Source organism: Cherax quadricarinatus, chromosome 64 (genome assembly GCF_038502225.1).
Source record: "Cherax quadricarinatus isolate ZL_2023a chromosome 64, ASM3850222v1, whole genome shotgun sequence".
Classification (NCBI taxonomy): Eukaryota; Metazoa; Arthropoda; class Malacostraca; order Decapoda; family Parastacidae; genus Cherax; species Cherax quadricarinatus.
Genome location: NC_091355.1, coordinates 7645483 through 7670637, shown reverse-complemented (window position 1 = coordinate 7670637; position 25155 = coordinate 7645483). Strand labels below are relative to the sequence as shown.

Sequence of the window (25155 nt, the reverse complement as noted above, 5' to 3'; positions counted from 1 at the left end):
TAACGTACCCAGATGTTCAACAGCCTCCCACCAGCAATAAGGGGCATTACGGGAAAACACCTGGTTGTCTTCAAGAGGGAGCTGGACAGATACCTAAAGACGGTGCCGGATCAGCCGGGCTGTGGTTCGTATGTTGGATTACGTGCGGCCAGCAGTAACAGCCTCGTTGATCAGACCCTGATCCACCGGGAGGCCTGGTCGTGGACCGGGCCGCGGGGACGTTGATCTCCGGAATTCCCTCCAGGTAGACTCCAGGTATGTGTCTAATTCTCAAAAAGGAACAATACCGTGTGTTGCATATGTGTCTAATTTATCAACTTGTCGGTTCTCTGAACCATTCATCTACAGATCTGTAAATGGTCCAAGTCGGGCCAAAACGTCGTCATAAGCTTCTCTCTCCTATGTGCGGGTTATTTGTATGGCTCTTTACTAAAACTCGAAATAATGGACTCAAACTGGATAAGTTTAGATTTAGAAAGGATATAGGAAATTTTTAGTTTGTAAATAGAATAGTCGATGAGTGGAACAGTTTGCCTAGTAGGGTCATTGAACCAGAAACCCTGGGTAGCTTCAAATTTGGGTTAAATACATGAGTGAGAGGCTTTGGATTTGAGTGGGATTTGCACACGAGTTAATAGGTACACAATGGGTTGGCAAATATTTTTGTCAGTGGGTTTGGATTTGAGAAGGACTTGCCTAGTATGGGCCAGTAGGCCTGCTGCAGTGTTCCCCTTTCTTATGTTCTTTTTATATCGCAGGTTCTGGTGGAATATGACGACGTGGAGTGGCAGAGACGAGAGTGGGTGCACGTGTACAGAGGTCAGGTGTTCCAGATCTTCCTGCTGGAGCGTACCCTCGCCTGGGCCTCCCGCAAGCACCCCAACAAGATCCGCGCCTCACCAGTCCTCTGGCCAGCCCTCGTAAGTACATCTTTTGTCATATAAATGGTTGTAGGCTGAGGGACTGATTGCCGCATTTTTTGTGTATAGTTTTACTGTCTTCCGATTATGTCCTTTAATTTATATTTGTGAAGAACCTGCCGAGTATGGGCCAACAGGCCTATTGCGTTGTTCCTCCTTTCTTATGTTCTTATAAAGCCAATGAATGCCGAAACGTCTACAAAAAAAAAAAAGAATACCCAGATTTTGCACGTGTCTAATTTTTTCAGCGTCCATACTTATGTTTGTATAAACCCAGTTTAAGTCGTAATGAACGGATGGAGACTCGAACTGTGTTTCATGCAGTATTGGGACTGCTACTGTACTTGTGTCAACAACGGTGACACTGTTGAAACTAAGACACATATGCGACATCTGGGTATCTTTATTGTAGACGTTTCGCCATCCAGTGGCTTTATCAATACAAATTCCAGGACATAACTTGAAGACAGTACCAGTGACTATGCCCTCGTCTGCTACCCGTCCCGTTTCCACCTGACGTTAGTATAAAAGCGCCAGGCTCCTTGCTTCTGCTTCAGAATCTACACGACTACGGTGCTCTTCGCACCAACTCCAAGGCTGAGGGACTGATTACCTCATTTTCTGTATATAGTTCTACTGTCTTCAAGTTATGTCCTGGAAGTTGTATTGATAAAGCCACTGGATGGCGAAACGTCTACAATAAAGATACCCAGATGTTGCACATGTGTCTTAGTTTCATCTTGTCGGTATTGTATACCATTCTTGTACAACGGTGACACTCCCCACCCATTCTTTTGTATATCCTCAGTCTTTGGTTCATACTTGTGTGTCTGTCTTTCCTAGTTTGGTCCAGAATCTGTATACATCTTTCTCAAAACTACCACTTCCACCACCACTACAGGACCATCTGTCACCACGACCACCACCACAGGAACAACCTATCACCACCACCACTACAGGAACAACCACTATCACCACCACCACAGTAACAACCACTGTCACCCCCACCACCACCACAGGAACAACCTATCACCACCACCACTACAGGAACAACCACTATCACCACCACCACCGTAACAACCACTGTCACCACCACCACTACAGGAACAACCACTGTCACCACCACTACAGGAACAACCACTGTCACCACCACCACAGTAATAACCATTATCACCACAGTAATAGCCACCACCACAACCACAGTAACAACCACTATCACCACCACAACCACAGTAACAACCACCACCACAACCACAGTAATAACCACCACCCCAATCACAGTAACAACCACCACAGCCACTGTAATCACTACCACAATCACAGTAACAACCGCCACCACAACCGCAGTAATAACCACCACTACAACCACAGTAACAGCCACCACCACCACAGTGACCACCACAACCACAGTAATAACTACCACAACCACAGTAACAACCACCACCACAACCACGGTAATCACCACCACATGTAGACAGCCTGTACTGGCAGAGCACACAGCCTAGCCGTCTGCTCTGACTAGTTCATATTTCGCGGCATTCAGTGCTGCCCTCTGTAGGCCTACCTAGGTCGGTGGGACACACAGTCCACCCTCTCTCACTCCCGCCTGGACCGACCTGCCGTACACAAGTTCTCCCCCCTCCACGGACTGGCTTGCGGTCACTTCCTCACACTGCCCGTTGTGTACTCACTCCTACCCGATTAAAGCCAATCTAGTCCACGGCCGTATCATTGCTACCTACGCTACCTTCATCGGCACTAAACCGCTGTTCAGCAGCAAGAACAGCAATAACAGTGGTGACAGCGGAGTCAGCGGCATTGTGAGCCTTTTCAGGGTGGAGGGGATCGGTCGACACCAGTCAACATCATCCGTCGTCATCCAACGCACCTGCTAGCCTAAAGAGTTATCTGCTACTCCCAGCGTCTTGACGGGACCCGAGATAGATCTTCGTCCTAGATTTTTCCCACAAAATCTGGACATAGGCATCACGGCGTCATCTCCAGCCTTAGCAGTCACGTGTTCACCTCATCACCCTCTCTACAGCCCTTCAACACTCTCCAGCACCATTCTCCTGCCTCCTACAGCGTCCCTACGCCCTTCTCAGCTACAAGAAGTAGAGTTCCTCCAAGAAGTTCTACCGGGCTTAACCACGTGGGAACCCAGTTGGCTTAGCCCCTAAGCCAGCAAAGTTCAGCGTCTACGGCAGCTCGTGACTCATCATAGTGTCTACTACTACTCAGCGCCTACGTATCTCCAGCCAGTGCAGTTTTTTTTTTGTGTTGCCCAGTTTAAAAAATTTTTTTTTTTCCCTTTCCCTTGTTGTTTTATTCCCAGTTCATCACCAGTTCTGTTTTCCCCAGTGATTTGTTACAGTAAAACTTACTCGTCCCAGTTCAAAGTTTCACTTAAGCTTGTTTTTAGCACGTTCGAGTAGTGCAGTAAATGTTTTGTTCTCCGTGTGCTGAAGCCGCAGTCAGTCAGCGCGCCCAGACACGCTTGCCAGTGTAAACAACCATACACCAGCTCTGGTTCACGCCGGGTATCCACGTCTCTTAACTTCTTATACCTCCACAGAGTTACTCCGGTCTTTCCTGTTCTTCCCAAGTCCTTTCTGATATTTTTTTTTCTACGACATTGAAGCCCCATAGCAGTATACAAATGCTACGAGGCGTGTAGTGTCACTAGAACATCACTGAAAGTTCCAGCACCTGCCGTACCTTCGTCCACCTGCACTCAAAGTTAAGTAAACAGTGACTTACCTAGCATTTCCTAATATTTTGTGACATTATTTAACTGTCCTGCACCAATACAGTTAGTTACTGAAGCCATACTTCAGTAAATTGTTCAGTGTCATCAGTGCACATTTTGCCATTTACCTACAGCTTAAATTTTGGGAATTTATTTTTGCACTCCTACATTTTAAATTCCAGTTTTTTTATTCTGCTTCTTGCACCTCAGTTATTGATTTAAATTGTTCAGTGTTAACCATTTATACAATTTACCTCTCACACACAGTTTTCATGTAATTCCTGTGTGCTGTTATTTTTTTTTAGTTGCACCTGCAAGTTAGCCACAGATTGTTGACACCCCTGCACTGTTTTGTTTGTTAGTTTTTTTTTTATAAGTGTAATCTTCAAGTACTTAAGTATTAGTATATTCTACCTGCAGTCATACAATCTGTGCCTAGCCCATTAAATTTTTTTTTCTGTTCCCCCATTTATTTTGCTCTACATATATTCTATGTTTTATCAGTGAATATTCACCTATGTGCATTGCTTTTTGCTATTTTATATACCCAAGTCATTGAGTGTATTTTTGGGAACCTGCTTTTTTACCATTAATTACCAAAATTCCTTGTGAAGTTAATTAATTTTGACCTTGAGATTGTGCAAATTTTTTTTTTCTTTTTGCCAGTGTACACCCTGCTAACACCAGTTAACCTTTGCCATATTCTTGAATTTAATAATTTGCATTTTTATTAATTTTATTTTGTGTGCAATATAGCAATTCTGGTCAGTGTATTTTTTTTTTTTGTGTGATTTTTGGCACTATTCCATACTCTGATATCTTTTTGTGCCAACTTCCCTTGTGCTAGTGAATTACCCCTTTTTTTTTGCATTTCAATTTGCAACTGTTAGCACCCGCAATCTTTTTAAACTGTGATTGCAGCACAGTTTAGTGTTGTGTAGTACCTGATTTATTTTAATTTTGTGCAATTTTTGCTACCAGTGTTTACAGTTCAACTCCTTTTCATAAATTTTGTTGCCAGATTCCTGGTGAAATTATTGACTAACCTTAGCTTCATTTTGTGCACTTCCCTGTAGTACATTCACTTGCATACATCTCTTATTTTGTGTTCAGAGTGTATCACTATTTCCCTTTTTATTGTTGTTTTGCTCAAATTATTTCTATCACTAAGCAGTTTACCTAGTACTGTGGTGCTGAGTTCTCTTTGACTCTGTTTTGAATTGTAGCCAGTGCATACCATTTCTTGCTCTGACCTGTTTACCATCTTCGTGACCTACTTGCATTTCAACAATCGACGTCATGACTAGGACACGCAGTGGCCATGCCGATACCCCAGATTCTGCTGGTGCCAGCAATGGTGCCTCAGCCAGCGTGAGCACGCGGCAGGGCATCGAAGCCCCAGCGACAGTTGGTCAACTTGTGGCTCACGCCTCGAACACCAGTGGGCCGGCTCGTCGTCCACACCTGACCCTTATTTTCGACGGTCGTGCAAATAGTTTAGAGCCATGGCTGCAGTCAGTCGAGGCGACTGTTCAGGCTCTATTTGATAGCCCAACAGATACACAGTACATTCGTGCTGCTGTTGCAGCAGTGGATCTCACCCAGGGTGATATAGGTGCCTTTGTGCAGCTCAAGCGCGTCTGTAAGATTCAGTCTTGGGGTGAACTTAAGGAGGAATTTAGGCGTTATTTTCGGCGTAGTCGCCAACGCCATTACATTGACATCGTTACCAGCGTCTTGGCCGAATGTCAATACCGGCACGAAAGCCCCCTGGCTTGCGTTTGCCGTTTCGAGCAAGCCGCCACGGACTTTACTGATGCCGTCAACTCCACTAAGTGGGCGGATGGTGATGGCCGTATTGCTATTAAAGACATCATCCCCATGCTGGCTGTCGGCATCATGCGGAGGGATTCCGCCCCTAACCTCTGGGCTGCCATTGATGCGCTAGGACTCGGCCCTCAGCACGACGTCCTGGGTGCATATGACGCCATCGACTCGCTCAAGCCGCCTTCCGAGCAAGGCAAGGTTTGCCGCTTTGCGGATGATCCCCTACCCATCCTTGCAGCGCCGTCCGCAGTGACCCCGCGGTCGCAGCCGGAAGTCACTTTTGCTGCTGCTGTCAGACAGCCAGCTCACAAAGGTTCTAACCCCAGTCCCACTAATACGCGCCTAAGTAAAAATAGCGACCACAGTAACAACAGTCGGTCTTATACAAAAAGGCAGTCATCGACTTCCTGGACCAGGGCGAAACGTCGCCAGCAGACACCACCCCCAACCTCACCCGCTAAGCGTGTAGTGACTTGTTTTAACTGTGGCAAACGAGGGCACTACCGATCTGAGTGTTACAAACTTAAGTCCCCGCAAAGTAACCGTCACAGTCCCCACGCTCAGTATCAAGGTAACCGTCACCGTCCCCATGCCCAGTCTCGCGAGGGAATCTGTGTTTACCACAATACTTCCAGTCATACCTCCCATGAGTGTAACAAGCTGCGAAGTATGCTGACAGCTGAGTGGAGCAAGCAGTCGTCGCGCAATGCACATGCTCGTAGAAGCCCTTCCACTAGTTCGGGGGAAGAGGCGCGTCCGCAAAACCAGCGAAAGACGTAGTAACCCTGTCGGAGTCGCTGTATTCCGTCCCTGTCCACAATGCATTCGCCGCCCTGGGCAGTGATACGCTTGCCGACAGTGAGGAAACCGAGTGTCTTGACGTTGTTGCTGAGACTCTTACCGTACCTTCCAGGTCGAGCCTCGTCAACAAGTGTCGAGCCTCGAGCAGCTGTGACTCCGGGGATCTCGTCGGCCTGTCATGCCTTCATGTTCGGTATGACAACCCATGTGGACCGCTCATCGAGTCCACTGTCCACAATAAGCCTGTTCAGCTTTTCCTAGACACAGGTTCGGTGGTTAACATTGTCCGCTCCACCTTTTTCCGAGACATTGGCCTTCACGCGGCCATGTTGACAGAGCCATCTGCCATTCAGACCTTGAGAGGAGTCTCAGGTAAACCGCTGACGGTTCGCGGTCGCACAACGCTAGAATTTGTGGTCCAGGGTCACAAGCTGTCCGCAAAATTCTTAGTCGTGGATGGTATTGTTTTCCATGGTGACCTGCTCATAGGGTTCAAAACCATGGCAGATCTTAGGATCCGTTTAGATCCAGCTGAGTGGAAAGCGGAATTCAACGGAGTGGATGTGCCCTTCTGGGGCGTGCGCTTAGGATCCACTACGTGCTACTCCGTCTCAGAGTACGCACAGTGCCTAGAATCGTTGGAAACTGGTGGTTTCCATAGCACATTCTCCCCGGGGTCGGTCTCTCGTCCTGATCGACCTCGTAGTAGAGCTCGTTGCCCATCACCTCCTGGCCATCAGCGCATAGTTACCAGTGAAACCCAGTCTGGGGACGCCCAGTCTAACCTTCACTCTAACTCTGACGCTGTTGTAGAGACCAGCAGTTGTCAAGCCGCAGTATCCCTGTCGGCAGGCGACTGTCTGACTCGTGTCATGGCATCAGCGAGCAGAGTTACTGCTTGTACAAGGTATGACGTCACTTTGTCAGCTAACTCGCTCACTCCTGTTACGGTGTACGTGAGCAGAGCTTTTGAAGGAGACCATGTGCTGGTTGACAACGACACATGCCGAGTCAAGGGCCTCTCCCTTGAACCATCCTTGCACACAGTGCAACGTGGTAAGTTGCAAGTCCTTGTTGTCAACATGCATAGTCGAGAATTTCCCCTGCGGAAGAATACCTCACTTGTTGACCTTGTCAGATTCCCTCTCCCGGTGAGAGTGGAGGGTGAAGCCCCAGCTGACTTCCTTGTGAGTGCAGTTCTCCCAGGCGAGTCTGCTGCTGACTCTTCCAACACCCGGCCAGTGCAGGAAGATGATCTAGCTTTGACAGACTATCCTGAAGAGGTTCCAAAACTTCTCCAGGTTCTCAATCGTGCACGTTCTGCAGTTGCACTAGATGGTGAGTCAATGGGTTTGACCCCACTGATCTCTCACCGTATTCCACTTGACAAAGGTACTAAACCCATTTATGTACCTGCGTATCGCCTGCCACATGCGCAAAGAGTCTTCGCCGAAGAACTCATTACACGGATGCTCCGTGATGGAGTTATTGAGGAGTCCACTTCCCCGTGGAATGCTCCCCTTATTCTGGTCCCCAAGAAAGACGGAACCTGGCGCCCTGTTATCGATTACAGGAAACTGAATGCATGTACCATCCCAGACCGTTTTCCATTGCCAGTTCTGAACGACCTGTTGCAGAACATCGGCGATAATAAGGTCTTTTCAACTCTTGATCTTCTTCAAGGGTTCTGGCAGATCCCCCTCGATGATGAGAGTAGAGAGTTGACAGCTTTCTCTACTCCAACTGGTCATTACCAGTTCAGGAGGATGCCCTTCGGCTTGCGCGGAAGCCCAATCACGTTTAGTCGTTTGATGACGACAATTTTCCGTACCCTCCTAGGTGGCACGCTCATGGTCTACCTGGATGATCTCATAGTCATGTCGCAAGATGTCCCGTCACATCTTGAGAAACTTGACAGGGTATTGGACAGGCTAGCTCAGGCAAATCTTAAGGTAAAGCTCTCCAAATGTCATTTCCTCCGGAAGGAAATAAAATTTCTGGGTCACGTAGTAACTCAGAATGGCATAAAGACGGACGAGTCTAAAATCTCGGCCGTGCAGAAATTCCCCAGACCCATGACGGCGGATGCAGTCCGGTCCTTCATAGGCCTGGCGGGTTTCTACCGCACCTTTATCGCAGGTTTCTCCACCATTGCGGCACCCCTGACACGCTTACTCAAGAAGGATGCCCCTTTTGAGTGGACGTGCGATCAGGAACGAGCTTTTGTCATTCTTAAGAACAAGTTAACATCAGCCCCAACCCTTAGATTCCCTGATTTCACCAAGGCATTTACCTTGACGACTGATGCCAGCAAAGTTGGCATCGGTGCAGTCTTGTCACAAGAATCTAATGGGAAGCAACAGCCTATTGCCTATGCTAGCCGTGTTCTTACTAAAGCGGAAGTCAATTATTCAGTGACAGAGCTAGAAGCTTTAGCCATTGTATGGGCCCTGAGTCATTTTCGGGATATCATCTATCATTATCCTATCAAGATTTATACAGATCATTTACCCTTATTGGCCCTTTTTGCAAATAAGAACCTCTCGGGAAAGCATGCTCGGTGGTCGCTCACGTTCAATGACTACAACCCTGAAATTTGCTATGTCCCAGGTAAGCAAAATGTTGTAGCTGACGCCCTGTCGAGACATATAGCATTCGTGAGTGTCGGCAATTCGTTCTCTGTTGAGGATCTCGAGAGAGCCCAACGACAGGACCCTGTGTGGTCTCCAGTCCTTCGTTTCCTTACCAAGGAGGACGTTGACTTACAGGTCAAGTCTCCCGTTCCACTGAAGGATTTAGTGGTCAACCAAGGAGTACTGTGCCGTGTTGCACAGCTGGTGGACCCCGGCAGAACCGTATACCAACTGGTGATACCAGAGTCCATGATACCAGCTACTCTTAGGTTGATCCACAATGTCCCAGGTGTAGCGCACCCCGGGAAGGACCGCAGTATCAAACAGGCACGAATGAAATATTTCTGGCCTAAGATGGCATCGGACATTGCCAAGCATGTACACCAGTGTGTTGTCTGCCTACAGCACAAGGGTACCATTACAGGTCCTAACCCCATTCTAAAGTATCCCATTACAAAGGAGCCCTGGGAGAGAACTTCTGTCGACCTGTTGACGAACTTCTCGACCTCGGAGAAGGGAAATAAGCACCTGCTTGTAATGGTAGATAACTTGACGCGGTACAGTGAATTAGTACCCATTCCTGATAAAACCGCTGAAACGGTCGCTAGTGCTTTCCGTGAGCATGTTGTTCTTCGTCATACTTGCCCACGTGTCCTTCTGTCAGACAATGGGTCTGAGTTTATAAATGGCATAATGCAGGATCTTTGCTCCAGATTCAACATTCATCAAGCGCCAGTAGCTCCACGCCACCCTGCGAGTAATGGTCTTGCTGAACGTACAAATCGCAAAGTCCTGGAGGTGCTCAGAGTAACCGTTAACCCAAGTTGTACTACATGGGATGAGGCTATCCCAGATGTTCAGTGTACATTAAATTCCTCCCTCAACAGCTCGATCGGTGAGACACCTCATTTTGCTTTGTATGGCTATGACAAGCGCTTACCATATGAAATTCTGTTTACTCCACCTAGACCTACTTACGATACTGATAACCCCAGTGTAGTAAAGATGAGGACAACGCAGCTTGTCTTCCAGCGGGTACGAGAGAACCTTATGAAAGCTACTGATAGGTTCACGTCAGAGCGCAATGCCCGCGCCAAGGAAAGCAAAGTGGAACCAGGTTGCAAAGTTATGTTGCTCAACCCAGTGCAGACCCCAGGTATGCACAAACTTGTCCCAAAGTTTGTGGGTCCTTACCGTGTCCTACGACAGCTCCGTGGCAATAAGTTCGAGGTGAGGGAGATTGCTACGGGAATTATCAAGGAAGCCCACCTTGATCACATGAAGTATGTGGACCATATGCAGGCCGAAGTAGAGCTGGAGGCGCGTGCGTTGCAACGCCACGATCAGACTAATGTTAGGGACAAACCGTCTACCCCTTCTCCCACTACTGCTGGTACGGAAGACGGCCCAGTAAGGCTCCATACTTATGGCCTGCGACCCAGGACAACAGTACATTTCTGTGACATTGACGTACCTACTGACTTGTCCGACTCCTACGCTAGTTATGCTAATTGTTTGCTTGCAGAAATGGGTATAAATGCACACACATTGTATAGCTAGTCGATAATAGAGTCAGGGTGGACAACATCATGTAATTATGTAAATACTTTTAGAAGGGTACCCAGAGTGTAATGAATTCCATGGATATAGTATTATTGTATGTATGTGCACCAGTGTTTTTTTTAACTAAAGGAAAAAGCCTGTATTACGGTCAGGGCAGTGCTGCCCTCTGAGTTACATGTCACACCTTAGGAAATGCTACTGTCAGTCATTGTTTGCAGATGTGAGCGTGCAACAACGTTAGTAGACGAGTGGTCAACTGATGTTCAGCCCTGCGGACAACCTGTATATAGAAGATTTTAGTTCCAGTGCTGACGTCTCCCGGCTCTCTACTCGATGAAACAGCGCGGGCAAACCAGTTTTCTCTTCCCCTGGATGGGAGAGTTTTTTTTTGCCTGTTGCATTTTTTTGTCCATTTTTTATTTACTAGTGAGCGAAAGCCAGTCCCTCTCTGGGGTAGCTAGTGTAATTCCTTTATACCTATGGGCCCACCAGTATTGTCGCGTCGGGACGACGCGAGGTGCGTGGCCGAGCAAATGTAGACAGCCTGTACTGGCAGAGCACACAGCCTAGCCGTCTGCTCTGACTAGTTCATATTTCGCGGCATTCAGTGCTGCCCTCTGTAGGCCTACCTAGGTCGGTGGGACACACAGTCCACCCTCTCTCACTCCCGCCTGGACCGACCTGCCGTACACAAGTTCTCCCCCCTCCACGGACTGGCTTGCGGTCACTTCCTCACACTGCCCGTTGTGTACTCACTCCTACCCGATTAAAGCCAATCTAGTCCACGGCCGTATCATTGCTACCTACGCTACCTTCATCGGCACTAAACCGCTGTTCAGCAGCAAGAACAGCAATAACACACAACCACAGTAACAACCACAACCACAGTAACACCCACAGCCACAGTAACAACCACAAACCACAGTAATAGCTACCACCACCACAAACCACAGTAATAGCTACCACCACAACCACAGTAATCACCACAACCACAGTAATAACCACCACAACCACAGGAACAACCACCACAACCACCACCACCACCACAACAACCACTCACCACCAGAGTTATAAAAACTTTCACACTCTGCACCGCTGCACACACCTTAATTACTTAACAATTAACTAAACATTATCTCATCTACTTTATCAAATTTCCCTCGGGCATCATTAGTCGATTTAATTATCACATTTTCATAATTCTCATGAGTTATTAAAGTCCTGACCTGCCTTGGCTTGATTACTAGGTGGCTGAGAGAGTAATACTGGTAACCTTTGATTATTGAAGACCTGGCTTGATCACCAGGTGGTTGGGTTAGTAATACTGGTAATTCTGGTTATTGAAGCACTGGCTTGATCATCAGGTAGCTGGAAGGAGAGTGATATTAGCGACCTCTGATAACTGGATCTCTAGACACCAGTTATCTTGTTCCTGGTCTCTTTCCTGCTGAAACAAACAGGAGAGAGAGAGAGAGAGAGAGTAACAACGAACGAGGCAGTTGATGTGCTGTTGAAGGAAAACACATTACGAAACTATTTTAAGAGATAATTGTTGCTTTAAAGCACGGCATGTTATTTACTGTCAGTTACTGGATGTATGGGCCTGTTATCCAGTGTGAGTGCTGTTGTGTGATGTTATCTTGTGAGTATACCGTTATCTTGTGTGATGTTAGCTTGTGTGCTGCTATCCTATATGTGTGCTGTTATCTTGTGAGTATACTGTTATCTTGTGTGATATCTTGTGAGTGTGCTGTTATACAATATGTATGCTGTTATCTTGTGTGTGTGTTGTTATCTGAGTGTACTGTTATCTTGTGTGATATCTTGTGAGTGTGCTGCTATCGTATGTGTGTGCCGTTATCTTATGAGTATATTGTTATCTTGTGTGATATCTTATGAGTGTACTGTTATCCTATGTGTGTGCTGTTATCTTGTGAGTGTGCTTTTATCTTGTGAGTGTACTGTTATCTTGTGAGTATACTGTTATCTTGTGAGTGTGCTGTTATCTTGTGAGTATGCTGTTATCTTGTGAGTGTGCTGTTATCTTGTGAGTATACTGTTATCTTGTGAGTGTGCTTTTATCTTGTGAGTGTGTTATCTTGTGAATGTGATGTCATTTTGTGAGTGTGCTGTTATCTTGTGAGTGTGATGTCATCTTGTGATTGTGCTGTCATCTTGTGAGTGTGATGTTATCTTGTGATTGTGCTGCCATCTTGTGAGTGTGATGTCATCTGATTGTGCTGTCATCTTGTGAGTGTGATGTCATCTTGTGAGTGTGATGTCATCTTGTGAGTGTGCTGTCATCTTGTGAAGGTGCTGTCATCTTGTGAGTGTGCTGTCATCTTGTGTGTGATGTTATCTTGTGGGTATGGTGTGTGTGTGTAGCTTTATGTGGGGTATTATCTTGTGCTGTATTGTGTGTCATATTATCTCTTATGGATGCGTTGTCTGCGATGTTATCTTGTTTTAGTGTTATGTAGTATTATCTCATGGTTGTATTATATGTGATATTATCTTTGTGTGTGTGTGTGTGTTGTGTTTGATGTTATCTTGTGGGAGTGTGTGATGTTATCTATTGGAAGTGTTATGTGTAGTTGTCCTATTGGAGTGTTGTGTGTGATATCTCTCAAGGCTAGAATATCGCTGTACACTACTAACAGCCACCTTTTAATGCAGACGAAATTGCAGATCTGGAGAATGCAGAAATAACTTTTTACTTCTCTTATAAATTCAGTCAAATACCTAATTTATTAGGAATGCCTAACTCCCTCGATCTGTATTCTCTGGAACGTAGGCGAGAAAGCTACATTGTAATTTCCCCCTGTAAAATTCTAAAATTCTGGAGGAATTGATCCCAAATCTGCACACTGAAATTAGTCCTTTGAAAGCAAGACTAATTTCACTCCTCAGACAGTGCAAAATGCTTCCAGTGAAGAGCAGAGGTGTTTATAGTGCACTGAGAGATAACTTAATGAGTGTAAGGAGGTCTAGACTTTTCAGTACTTCCCTCATACTTAGGTAAGTTACCAACATACACCTGGCTGTCTTCAACTTGATGAACTCCTGAAATCAGTTCTTGATCAACCGGGCTGTGGCTCGTACGTTGGACTGTGTGTGGTTACACCAACAGCTAAATTAATCAGGTCATCAAATGAGAGGCTTGGTCTGGGACTGGGTCGCGGGGCCAGAAGCTATGACTCGACCCCTGCAACCACATACAGGTGATTACACACACAAAAACACACACACACACACACACACACACACACACACACACACACATTATGCTTCAGTCATAGAGTTGTCAGGAAGTGGAATAGTCTGGAAAGCGACGTAGTGGAGGTAGGAACCATACATAGTTTTAAGACGAGGTATGATAAAGCTCATGAAGCAAGGAGAGAGTGACCTAGTAGCGAAGTAGCGATCAGTGAAGAGGTGAGGCCAGGAGCTATGACTCGACCCTTGCAACCACAAATAGGTGAGTACACACACACACATTCCTGGCTTCTAAATTTAGGTTTCTTTTGTTGATCAGTAGTTCAGAGGTGAAGACTGCAATTCAGAATTAATAGAAGACTGCCATGTGTGCCTTTTATTGCTTTTATACAAGTGTAGCTTGTAAAAACCGTATTGTTGTAGCTGTAGCTTGTAAAAACTGTAGTGTTGTAACTGTAGCTTGCAAGAATCTGTATTGTTGTAGCTTGTAAGAAACTGCTCCTTGATCAGTCTAACTTAAGCTGTCAGACATTTGCTTCTCGGATCATTCTTTGTCATCCTCATCTTATATGATATTATTTGTGCTTGTTAATATGTTGGCAAGAGAAGGGGAAAGAGAAGGAATGAGATTAGCGTGTTATAATGACACAATGCAGGTGACGATGTTAATCACCTCATTATGTTCCCGGGAAATTAATCCTGTTAATTAGTGGTATTATGAAGCACTTTAAAATACTTCAGATTTAAAAGCTTAATTTGTGTTCAGGAGCTTAATCTGTGAGAATAAAATAATATTATTGAGGTTTAAAGTGAGGGGCAAGCTGAATACACGCACGCACGCACGCACTCGCGCGCGCGCGCACACACACACACACACACACACACACACACACACACACACACACACACACACACACACACACACACACACACACACACACACACACACACACACGCACACACACAGCCTGAGGCATGGAAGACAGCAAATGTAGTAGTCCCAATCTTTAAAAAAGGAGACAGACATGAAGCACTAAACTACAGACAAGTGTCACTGACATGTATAGTATGCAAAGTCATGGAGAAGATTATCAGAAGAGTGGTGGAACACCTAGAATGGAATGATCTCATCAACAGCAGCCAACATGGTTTCAGGGACGGGAAATCCTGTGTCACAAACCTATAGTATGCAAAGTCATGGAGAAGATTATCAGAAGAGTGGTGGAACACCTAGAATGGAATGATCTCATCAACAGCAGCCAACATGGTTTCAGGGACGGGAAATCCTGTGTCACAAACCTATAGTATGCAAAGTCATGGAGAAGATTATCAGAAGAGTGGTGGAACACCTAGAATGGAATGATCTCATCAACAGAAGCCAACATGGTTTCAGGGACGGGAAATCCTGTGTCACAAACCTACTGGAGTTCTATGACATGGTGACAGCAGTAAGACAAGAGAGAGAGGGGTGGGTGGATTGCATATTCTTGGACTGCAAGAAGGCGTTTGACACAGTTCCACACAAGAGATTAGTGCAAAAACTGGAGGACCAAGCAGGGATAACAGGGAAGGCACTACAATGGATCAGGGAATACTTGTTAGGAAGACAGCAGCGAGTCATGGTACGTGGCGAGGTGTCAGAGTGGGCACCTGTAACCAGCGGGGTCCCACGGGGGTCAGTCCTAGGACCAGTGCTGTTTCTGGTATTTGTGAACGACATGACGGAAGGAATAGACTCTGAGGTGACCCTGTTTGCAGATGACGTGAAGTTGATGAGAAGAATTCACTCGATCGAAGACCAGGCAGAACTACAAAGGGATCTGGACAGGCTGCAGACCTGGTCCAGCAATTGGCTCCTGGAGTTCAATCCCACCAAGTGCAAAGTTATGAAGATTGGGGAAGGGCAAAGAAGACCGCAGACGGAGTACAGTCTAGGGGGCCAGAGACTACAAACCTCACTCAAGAAAAAAGATCTTGGGGTGAGTATAACACCAGGCACATCTCCTGAAGCGCACCTCAACCAAATAACGGCTGCAGCATATGGGCGCCTAGCAAACCTCAGAACAGCATTCCGACATCTTAATAAGGAATCGTTCAGGACCCTGTGCACCGTGTACGTTAGGCCCATATTGGAGTATGCAACACCAGTTTGGAACCCACACCTAGCCAAGCACGTAAAGAAACTAGAGAAAGTACAAAGGTTTGCAACAAGACTAGTCCCAGAGCTAACGAGGAGAGGTTAAGGGAAATCAACCTGACGACACTGGAGGACAGGAGAGATAGGGGGGACATGATAACGACATACAAAATATTGAGAGGAATTGACAAGGTGGACAAAGACAGGATGTTCCAGAGATGGGACACAGCAACAAGGGGACACAGTTGGAAGTTGAAGACACAGATGAATCACAGGGATGTTAGGAAGTATTTCTTCAGGCACAGAGTAGTCAGTAAGTGGAATAGGTTGGGAAGAGATGTAGTGGAGGCAGGATCCATACATAGCTTTAATCAGAGGTATGATAAAGCTCACGGTTCAGGGAGAGTGACCTAGTAGCGATCAGTGAAGAGGCGGGGCCAGGAGCTCGGACTCGACCCCCGCAACCTCAACTAGGTGAGTACAACTAGGTGAGTACACACACACACACACACACACACACAGAGGTGATGTGGAACATATATGTAGTATATTAAGGAAAATACGTACACAAATTTGAACATTTTTACAAGGAGTGGGGAACGTAAATAGTGTGTAACCTTCCCAGGGTGATGTAAGGAAGTTGGCTCACAAGTCTGTGAATACATAAAAGAAAGAGACAAAAAAGAGGAAGAAATTTTCACTTTGTATATTTGCTGGTGTGAAGTTGAAGATTGGTGCATCACGGTTGTTAATGTTGTTCCATGACTGTGCTTACACCACCACCTGTGTTGAGATTGTGTGAGAGAGAGAGAGAGAGAGAGAGAGAGAGAGAGAGAGAGAGAGAGGAGAGAAGAGGAGAGGCACTTTTTTTTTAGGGACAGCAACCCTCCTGCACTCACCATCGATCCGTTCTTTCCATCCACTCTCTCTCTCTCTCTCTCTCTCTCTCTCTCTCTCTCTCCCTCCTTCCGTCCCTCCCGCCCTTTTTCTTTTACTCCCTGTTATTATAGTTCAGAGCTCTGCTTGTGTTGACATAGTTGTACCTTACCTTGCTTTGTGTAGTAGTGTTGCCGTAAGTACCGGTATATCCAGCTATGGCACTTGTACTCACCTAGTTGTACTCACCTAGTTGAGGTTGCGCGGGACGAGTCCGAGCTCCTGGCCCCGCCTCTTCACTGATCGCTACTAGGTCACTCTCCCTGAGCCGTGAGCTTTATCATACCTCTGCTTAAAGCTATGTATACTTGTGTCTTAGTGTTCGGTTATCCTGGCTCCTCTTCTCTTCCTACCCTGCTCTTCTGTAAGTTTTATTTAGGGGTTATATACATTATATAAAAAATACAATTATATTCAAGGAATATATATATATATATGTCGTGCCGAATAGGCAGAACTTGCAATCTTGGCTTAAATAGCAACGTTCATCTTGCCATATAGGACAAGTGAAAATTTGTGTATGCAATAATTTTGCCAAAATCATTTTGAACCTAACGAAAAAAATATATTTCACTGTGTTTGTTTAATATTAAATTATTGTAAACAAATCTAAAATATATTTAGTTGGGTTAGGTTAAAATAAATTGTTCTTGTTATAATAAGGTTAGGTAAGTTTTCTAAGATTCTTTTGGTGCAAAATTAAAATTTTTTACATTAACATTAATGAAAAAAATATATCTTTAAACGTATAAGAGAAAATTTTAGAAAGGACTTAATTTTAAATGAGTTCTTGCTAATTGACCAGTTTTACATATTCGGCACGACATATATATATATATATATATATATATATATATATATATATATATATATATATATATATATATATATATATTCTAGGTAGTAGGTTGGTAGACAGCAACCCCCCAGGGAGGTACTACCGTCCTGCCAAGTGAGTGTAAAACGAAAGCCTGTAATTGTTTTACATGATGGTAGGATTGCTGGTGTCCATTTTTGTCTCATAAACATGCAAGGTTTCAGATACGTCTTGCTACTTCTACTTACACTTAGGTCACACTACACATACATGTACAAGCATATATATACACACCCCACTGGGTTTTCTTCTATTTTCTTACTAGTTCTTGTTTATTTCCTCTTATCTCCATGGGGAAGTGGAACAGAATTCTTCCTCCGTAAGTTATGCGTGTTGTAAGAGGCGACTAAAATGCCAGGAGCAAGGGGCTAGTAACCCCTTCTCCTGTATAAATTACTAAATTTAAAAAGAGAAGCTTTTGTTTTTCTTTTTGGGCCACCCTGCCTTGGTGGGATATGGCCGGTTTGTTGAAAGAATATATATATATATATATATATATATATATATATATATATATATATATATATATATATATATATATATATATATATATATATATATATATATCGATGCAGAGTGTGTAGGATCGAATCCTGCTGTGGACTGAGAGATAAGGTTGTTTGTAGGATTGTATGGTCCACTGGTTTAGGGCGTCGTGAATTTTCGTTCTTTCCATAAGGCGGTCTAAAACAACACGGGTTCGAGCCCCCGGCTAGCTGCAGTTTGTTAATGATTAAATACCACTTGTTCGTGGTTACAATATGTGTACTGCTTGTGGAGGCTAGTACACCAAACAGGGAGTAGAATGAAATTAGCTCTGAGGCAACCACACCATCGTATGTCCTGGCAATAATTATATATATATATATATATATATATATATATATATATATATATATATATATATATGTCGTGCCGAATATGTAAAACTGGTCAATTAGCAAGAACTCATTTAAAATTAAATCCTTTCTAAAAATTTCTCATATACGTTTAAAGATATATTTTTTTCATTAATGTTAATGTAAAAAATTTTAATTTTGCACCAAAAGAATCTTAGAAAACTTACCTAACCTTATTATAACAATAATAATTTATTTTAGCCTAACCCAACTAAATATATTTTAGATTTGTTTACAATAATTTAATACTAAACAAACACAGTGAAATATATTTTTTTCGTTAGGTTCAGAATAATTTTGGCGAAATTATTGCATACACAAATTTTCACTTGTCCTATATGGCAAGATGAGCGTTGCTATTTAAGCCAAGATCGCAAGTTCTGCCTATTTGGCACGACATATATATATATATATATATATATATATATATATATATATATATATATATATATATATATATATATATATATATATATATATATATATATATATATATATATATATAATATGTGTGTGTGTGTTTGTATAAGGTATATTTTTATTGTGTAAATTTGTGGTATGGTTAGGAGGAGGAGAGGTGAGTGACCTAGCCTCCACTCCACTCTCTCTCTCTCTTTCACCCATCCATTCCACCTAACATCTCCCTCACCTCCTCCCTCTCGCTCACCACTTAGGGTTCACTGACTGATCCTCCCTCTCACCATTCAACACGTGTTGGGGGTCCCAAGGTTTTGGGTGGTTATGTAGGAGGTAGCGGGGGGGGGGGTTATAATGGTTAACGGGGGTGGGGAAGGATGGGGGCTAAGCTGTGTTCTGGGGTAATCTATCACAGGTCAGTCAACCTTGGCACTGGACCTCACTCCTGCTGCTGCTACTGCTGCTGCAGTTCATGTTGTTACTGGTGTAAGTGCCGCTTCTGCTGCTGTTAATAATGGTGGTGATGCTGCTGCTGCTGTTGCTAATGGTGGTGATACTGCTGCTTTGCTATTGTTAATGGTGGTGATACTGCTGCTGCTGTTGGTAATAGTGGTGATACTGCTGCTGTTGTTGGTAATGGTGATGATGCTGGTGGTGGTGGTTGTTCTGCTGTACTTGCTAATGGGAATGGTGGTACAGCATAGGACCACCTCGCCGGAAGCTTGGAATATCCGTGTCTAACATCATTTCCGGGGGACATCTAACAATTCTTGCCAGTTGTACTGGACATGTCTTCTTCTCATATTTATGGGTAATTACTCCTAACTCATTTTTAGCCAGTATAATAGAGTATGCTCGTGTTGATGACCATAGCACAATGTTTTTCTTGCCTACCAGCAAAAACATCTTGTTTATCAAGAAACCCCTGGTTGTCTTCAAGAAGGAACTCGATAAATTCCTTAGATCAGTTCCTGATTAGCAGCAGCATGATGGATCAGGTCAGCAACCAGGCCTGGTCTTGGACTGGTGTGTGTGTGTGTGTGTGTGTGTGTATATATATATATATATATATATATATGTATATATATATATATATATATATATATATATATATATATATATATATATATGAGAGAGAGAGAGAGAGAGAGAGACGCGTTCTTGCTTTGTTCTTTGCTTATTTTCGCCTTCTTCTTTTATGGGGGCTGTGACCTCCGAAAGCGACTCCAGTTTATTCTTACCTTGTTCTTGGCTTGCTTTGTCCCTTGTTCTTACGCCATTCTTGTATTGTTCTTGGATTAGTTTATTTTAGGTATTCAGGAGGTGAGATTCATGTTTTCACATTGTAATGTAATAGTAACAATAATATAAAGATGTTTATTTTAAAAGAGAAATATTTATAAACTTAGGCATGAGTGTAAAAAAAACGAGTCTCTCTTATATTAAATTTATATTCCTTGCCGGTACTAATATTTTCTTTATTAATGATGCAAGTTATATATTCCCTCGTTAATTAATAACGTTGTAAATCGCACGAGTGCACAGGGAGAAAGTGCACACCGGTCTTGTGTGTGTGTGTGTGTGTGTGTGTGTGTGTGTGTGTGTGTGTGCTTATGCTTGCGGTTTTCCTTCATTGCGTTTTACTAATTGTTTGCTTTTTTCGCCTGTTCTACCGTTATCACTGTTTCTTCTCATGATGTGCGTGGTTTGTGGCGTTATCTGTTACCTGTTAGTGGTCTCAGACCAGGTTTCTCAAGTGAGTGCTCATCACCCAACACTGGTCCAACATGTTGCTTAACAACACTGGTACAACAAGTTGCTTAACAACACTGGTACAACAAGTTGCTTAACAACACTGGTACAACAAGTTGCTTAACAACACTGGTACAACAAGTTGCTTAACAACACTGGTACAACAAGTTGCTTAACAACACTGGTACAACAAGTTGCTTAACAACACTGATACAACAAGTTGCTTAACAACACTGGTACAACAAGTTGCTTAACAACGCTGGTACAAGTTGCTTAACACTGGGTAAACTAGTTTTAACAACACTGGGCAAACAAGCTTTAAGAACACTGGATAAACAAGTTGCTTAACAACACTGGGCAAACAAGCTTTAAGAACACTGGATAAACAAGTTGCTTAACAACACTGGGTGAACAGGTTGCTTAACGGTTAACCTATTAATGGTTGTCAACCCCATGAAGGCTTCACAACAACCACTGACACTGATGACTGGCTTAAGTCAGTGACTTAAAGACACTCGGATAACTGATTATACAGAATATACAATAATACACTTAAGTAAATCTTAATCTTTGCGTGGGATCATATACAAGGTATATCCTATAGGTACTAGGCCTAGTTAGGCCTTGATCACACACGATAATCTTTAATGTAGGTTAGAGGTAGATAATTCTCAGCAGATACATAGCCTCGATGTGAACTTCCAAGTCATCTGCTCTCTCTCTCTCTCTCTCTCTCTCTAGTAAGTTTATTCGTGTACAGGTATACTAAAATACAGTTACATAAATTATCATACATAGCAGCAGATGTGTAGATCACCTTAGATAACCCCAAGAAAGTCAAAGTTATTAATTTCCATTGGGGTCTCTGTCTCTGAGCAGTCAGGATACTTCTTGTTTCCAGGTAGCCTGGAAACGTTTGTTCATGAATATTTCAGTAGTGGGCGAAGTCCCGCGTGATGTCCTTGATGAAACTCTAATCTCATTTATCTCAGCTTCCACCATTACCATCTCTCTCCTCTACACTCTTCAGATCCAGAGTGGAATAGGGTGGAGAGAGGTGCAGGGTCAAATAGGAAGGAAAGAGAGAGGAATAGGTAGTGTGGAGAGGGTGTGAATGGGTAATAGGGTGGGGGGAATCGGAGGGGAGGAAAGGGAATAGGGAAGGCGGAGAGGCGAATAGGGAGGATGGAGAGAGAAATAGGGAGGGTGAAGTGGGGAATAGGGAAAGTGGAGAGAGAAATAGGGAAAGTGGAGAGGGAAATAGGGAGGGTGAAGTGGGAAATGATGGTGGAGAGGGAAATAGAGTGAAGTGGGGAATAGGGAGAGTGGAGAGGGAAATAGGGTGAAGTGAGGAATAGGGAGAGTGGAGAGGGAAATAGGCAGGGTGAAAAATGTACACATTGCTTGGGGAATGTACATTCTTTACGGGGCATACACGTGTCTTGGTGGAAAGGTGTTGCGTTTTCTGACACGTCAAAAAATACGAACTTTTATTGGGGCAGTGTTTCGCTAAGTAAATTAAGGGCCTTTTACGTCTCGCGACTCAAGGGTGCCAGTGTTTATAGGAAGGTCCCGTATGTTCTTAAGTGTTCATGCTTCCAACGTTGAACTGTTGCTAGAAAAAGACTAACATCTTGCTGTTCCTGACGTGAATGTTCTTGTTTTTGCCTCGACTGCTCATGATGTAAATGTTCTTGTGTTTGTCGTGTTGTATGGCATTTATTGGCAATCAGCATAGTAGACAGACACTTGGTGTATACCAAAGCCCTGTCAAATAATATGTTTCGCTCTTGCTAGAGCTCTGTAAGGTTTTACCTAGGGAGAAACAGTCTATATTATTAAGTTTTTTCCTTAGTGTCTTACCACCATGTTTTTACTCTTAGTGATGGCGGTAATGTCCTTGTTCCTGTTACTCGTAGCAGAAATGGTTTTGCTTCTTTCGCTTCTGACATTGTGGAAATGTTCTAGTTCCTGTCATTGAAATTCATGCGGGTTATGTGCGAATAATATTGTAGGAAAAAAAAAAACATTAGAGTATTCCCTCGTATGTCGTGTAGTGGTTGATTTGTCTGTGTTCCATATACCCCAGGTTGTTGGTGTTGGTACCCGGGGCTGTGTTGGGGTCGTGGGCAACATGATGTGGAGTTGTGTTGAAGGACTGGGAATATCGAGGACCGAGTATTGAACAGACGGATGCGAGGCGATGGCTGCTGTTTCCAGTGCACTTTTTTTTTTGTCTGTGTGTGACTTTTTGTGCCCAGTGAGTGAGTTGTGTAGCTGAGAGGTGAAGGTTCCAATGCACTCATTGTTGTACTCGCTGACATATTTGTGGGGGGGGGGGGTTTGAGATTCGGTTCTTAGCCAGTTTTCTTGTTATCAGAGTTAGCCAGCATTTAGTGTGTGCGTGTGTGTGTACTCACCTAATTGTGGCTGCAGGGATCGAGACTCAGCTCCTGTGTGTGTATGTGTGTGTATGTGTGTGTGTATGTGTGTGTATGTGTGTGTGTGTGTGTGTGTGTGTGTGTGTGTGTCTGTGTGTCTGTGTGTGTGTGTGTGTGTGTACACGCACTTACTTGCACTCGCCTATTTGTGGTTGCAGGGGTTGAGTCATAGCTCCTGGCCCCGCCTCTTCGCTGATTGCTACTAGGTCCTCTCTCTCCCTGCCCCATGAGCTTTATCATACCTCGCCTTAAAACTATGTATGGCTCCCGCCTCCACTACGTCACTTTCTAGGCTATTCCACGGCCTGACTACTCTATGACTGAAAAAATACTTCCTAAAATCCCTTTGATTCATCTGAGTCTTCAACTTCCAATTGTGACCTCTTGTGTCTGTGTCCCATCTCTGGAACATCCCGTCTTTGTCCACCTTGTCTATTCTGTGCAGTATTTTATATGTCGTTATCATGTCTCCCCTGACCCTCCTGTCCTCCAGTGTCGTCAGGCCGATTTCCCTCAACTTTTCTTCGTAGGACAATCCCCGGAGCTCTGGTCTTGTTGCAAACCTTTGCACTTTCTCTAATTTCTTGACGTGCTTGACTAGGTGTGGATTCCAAACTGGTGCTGCATACTCCAGTATGGGCCTGACGTAAATGGTATACCGAGTCTTGAACCAATCCTTACTGAGGTACCGGAACGCTATCCGTAGGTTTGCCAGGCGCCCGTATGCTACAGCAGTTATCTGATTGATGTGCGCCTCAGGAGATATGCTCGGTGTTATGCTCATCCCCAGATCTTTTTCCTTGAGTGAGGTTTGCAGTCTTTGGCCATCTAAACTATATTGTGTCTGCGGTCTTCTTTGCCCTTCCCCAATCTTCATGACTTTGCATTTGGCAGGGTTAAACTCAAGGAGCCAGTTGCTGGACCAGGTTTGTAGCCTGTCCAGGTCTCTTTGTAGTCCTGCCTGATCCTCATCCGATTTGATTTTTCTCATTAACTTCACATCATCTGCAAACAAGGACACTTCTGAGTCTATCCCTTCCGTTATGTCGTTCACATATACCAAGAACAGCACAGGTCCTAGGACTGACCCCTGTGGAACCCCGCTTGTCACAGGCGCCCACTCTGACACCTCGTCACGTACCATGACTCGTTGTTGCCTCCCTGTCAGGTATTCTCTGATCCATTGCAGTGCCTTTCCTGTTATGTGTGCCTGATCCTCTAGCTTTTGCAGTAACCTCTTGTGAGGAACTGTGTCGAAGGCCTTCTTGCAGTCCAAAAAAATGCAGTCGATCCACCCCTCTCTCTCTTGTCTTACTTCTGTCACCTTGTCATAAAACTCTAGTAGGTTTGTGACACAGGATTTTCCCTCCCTGAAACCGTGCTGGTTGTCAATTATACACTTGTTTCTTCCCAGGTGCTCCACCACTCTCCTCCTGATGATCTTCTGTGTGTGTGTGTGTGTGTGTGTGTGTGTGTGTGTGTGTGTGTGTGTGTGTGTGTGTCTGTCTGTCTGTCTGTCTGTCTGTCTGTCTGTCTGTATCGAGACATAGACGTTTGTGGAGCGTCTTACAAAGATAAGAGAGGGTCAGTTAGAGAAGGACCAAGGGCAGCAGGTCCAGTAGTGTGAGAGAGATGGTTCATGTCTAGTACTGGTGAGGTATTTATCTCTGCACTCAGGTGCTAGTTGGTGATGGTTGTGTGTGTGTGTGTGTGTGTGTGTGTGTGTGTGTGTGTGTGTGTGCTTCTCGAGTGAAATGTATTATTAGAATTTAGAACGTAAAATTATGTAGGCATGGCTACAAGAGTAAGTAACCATTATAGCAGTATGACAGGATATATGATAGAGACGCTTGTCTCACCATGCATATACACTGAGAGTTTACTTTAATCTCTATTTCAGGGATTGAAGTATTTTTGATTGATGTACTAGTGACATGTAATGATCCTTTGAGCAGTCGATATGCTTTAATCCCAGTTAACCAACCAA

The 25155-nt window shown here is 44.3% G+C and overlaps 1 protein-coding gene across 5 annotated transcripts in view; it reads left to right on the top strand.

The window, feature by feature from the left end:
- Positions 1 to 25155, top strand: part of Kdm3 (Lysine demethylase 3) — a 1464865-nt gene that overhangs the window by 564115 nt on the left and 875595 nt on the right. For all 5 annotated transcript variants that reach the window (XM_070098742.1, XM_070098744.1, XM_070098743.1 and 2 more), the window contains one exon: positions 759 to 920. In XM_070098742.1, the coding sequence (XP_069954843.1) occupies positions 759 to 920 (162 nt within the window). The remainder of the gene's footprint in view (positions 1 to 758; positions 921 to 25155) is intronic.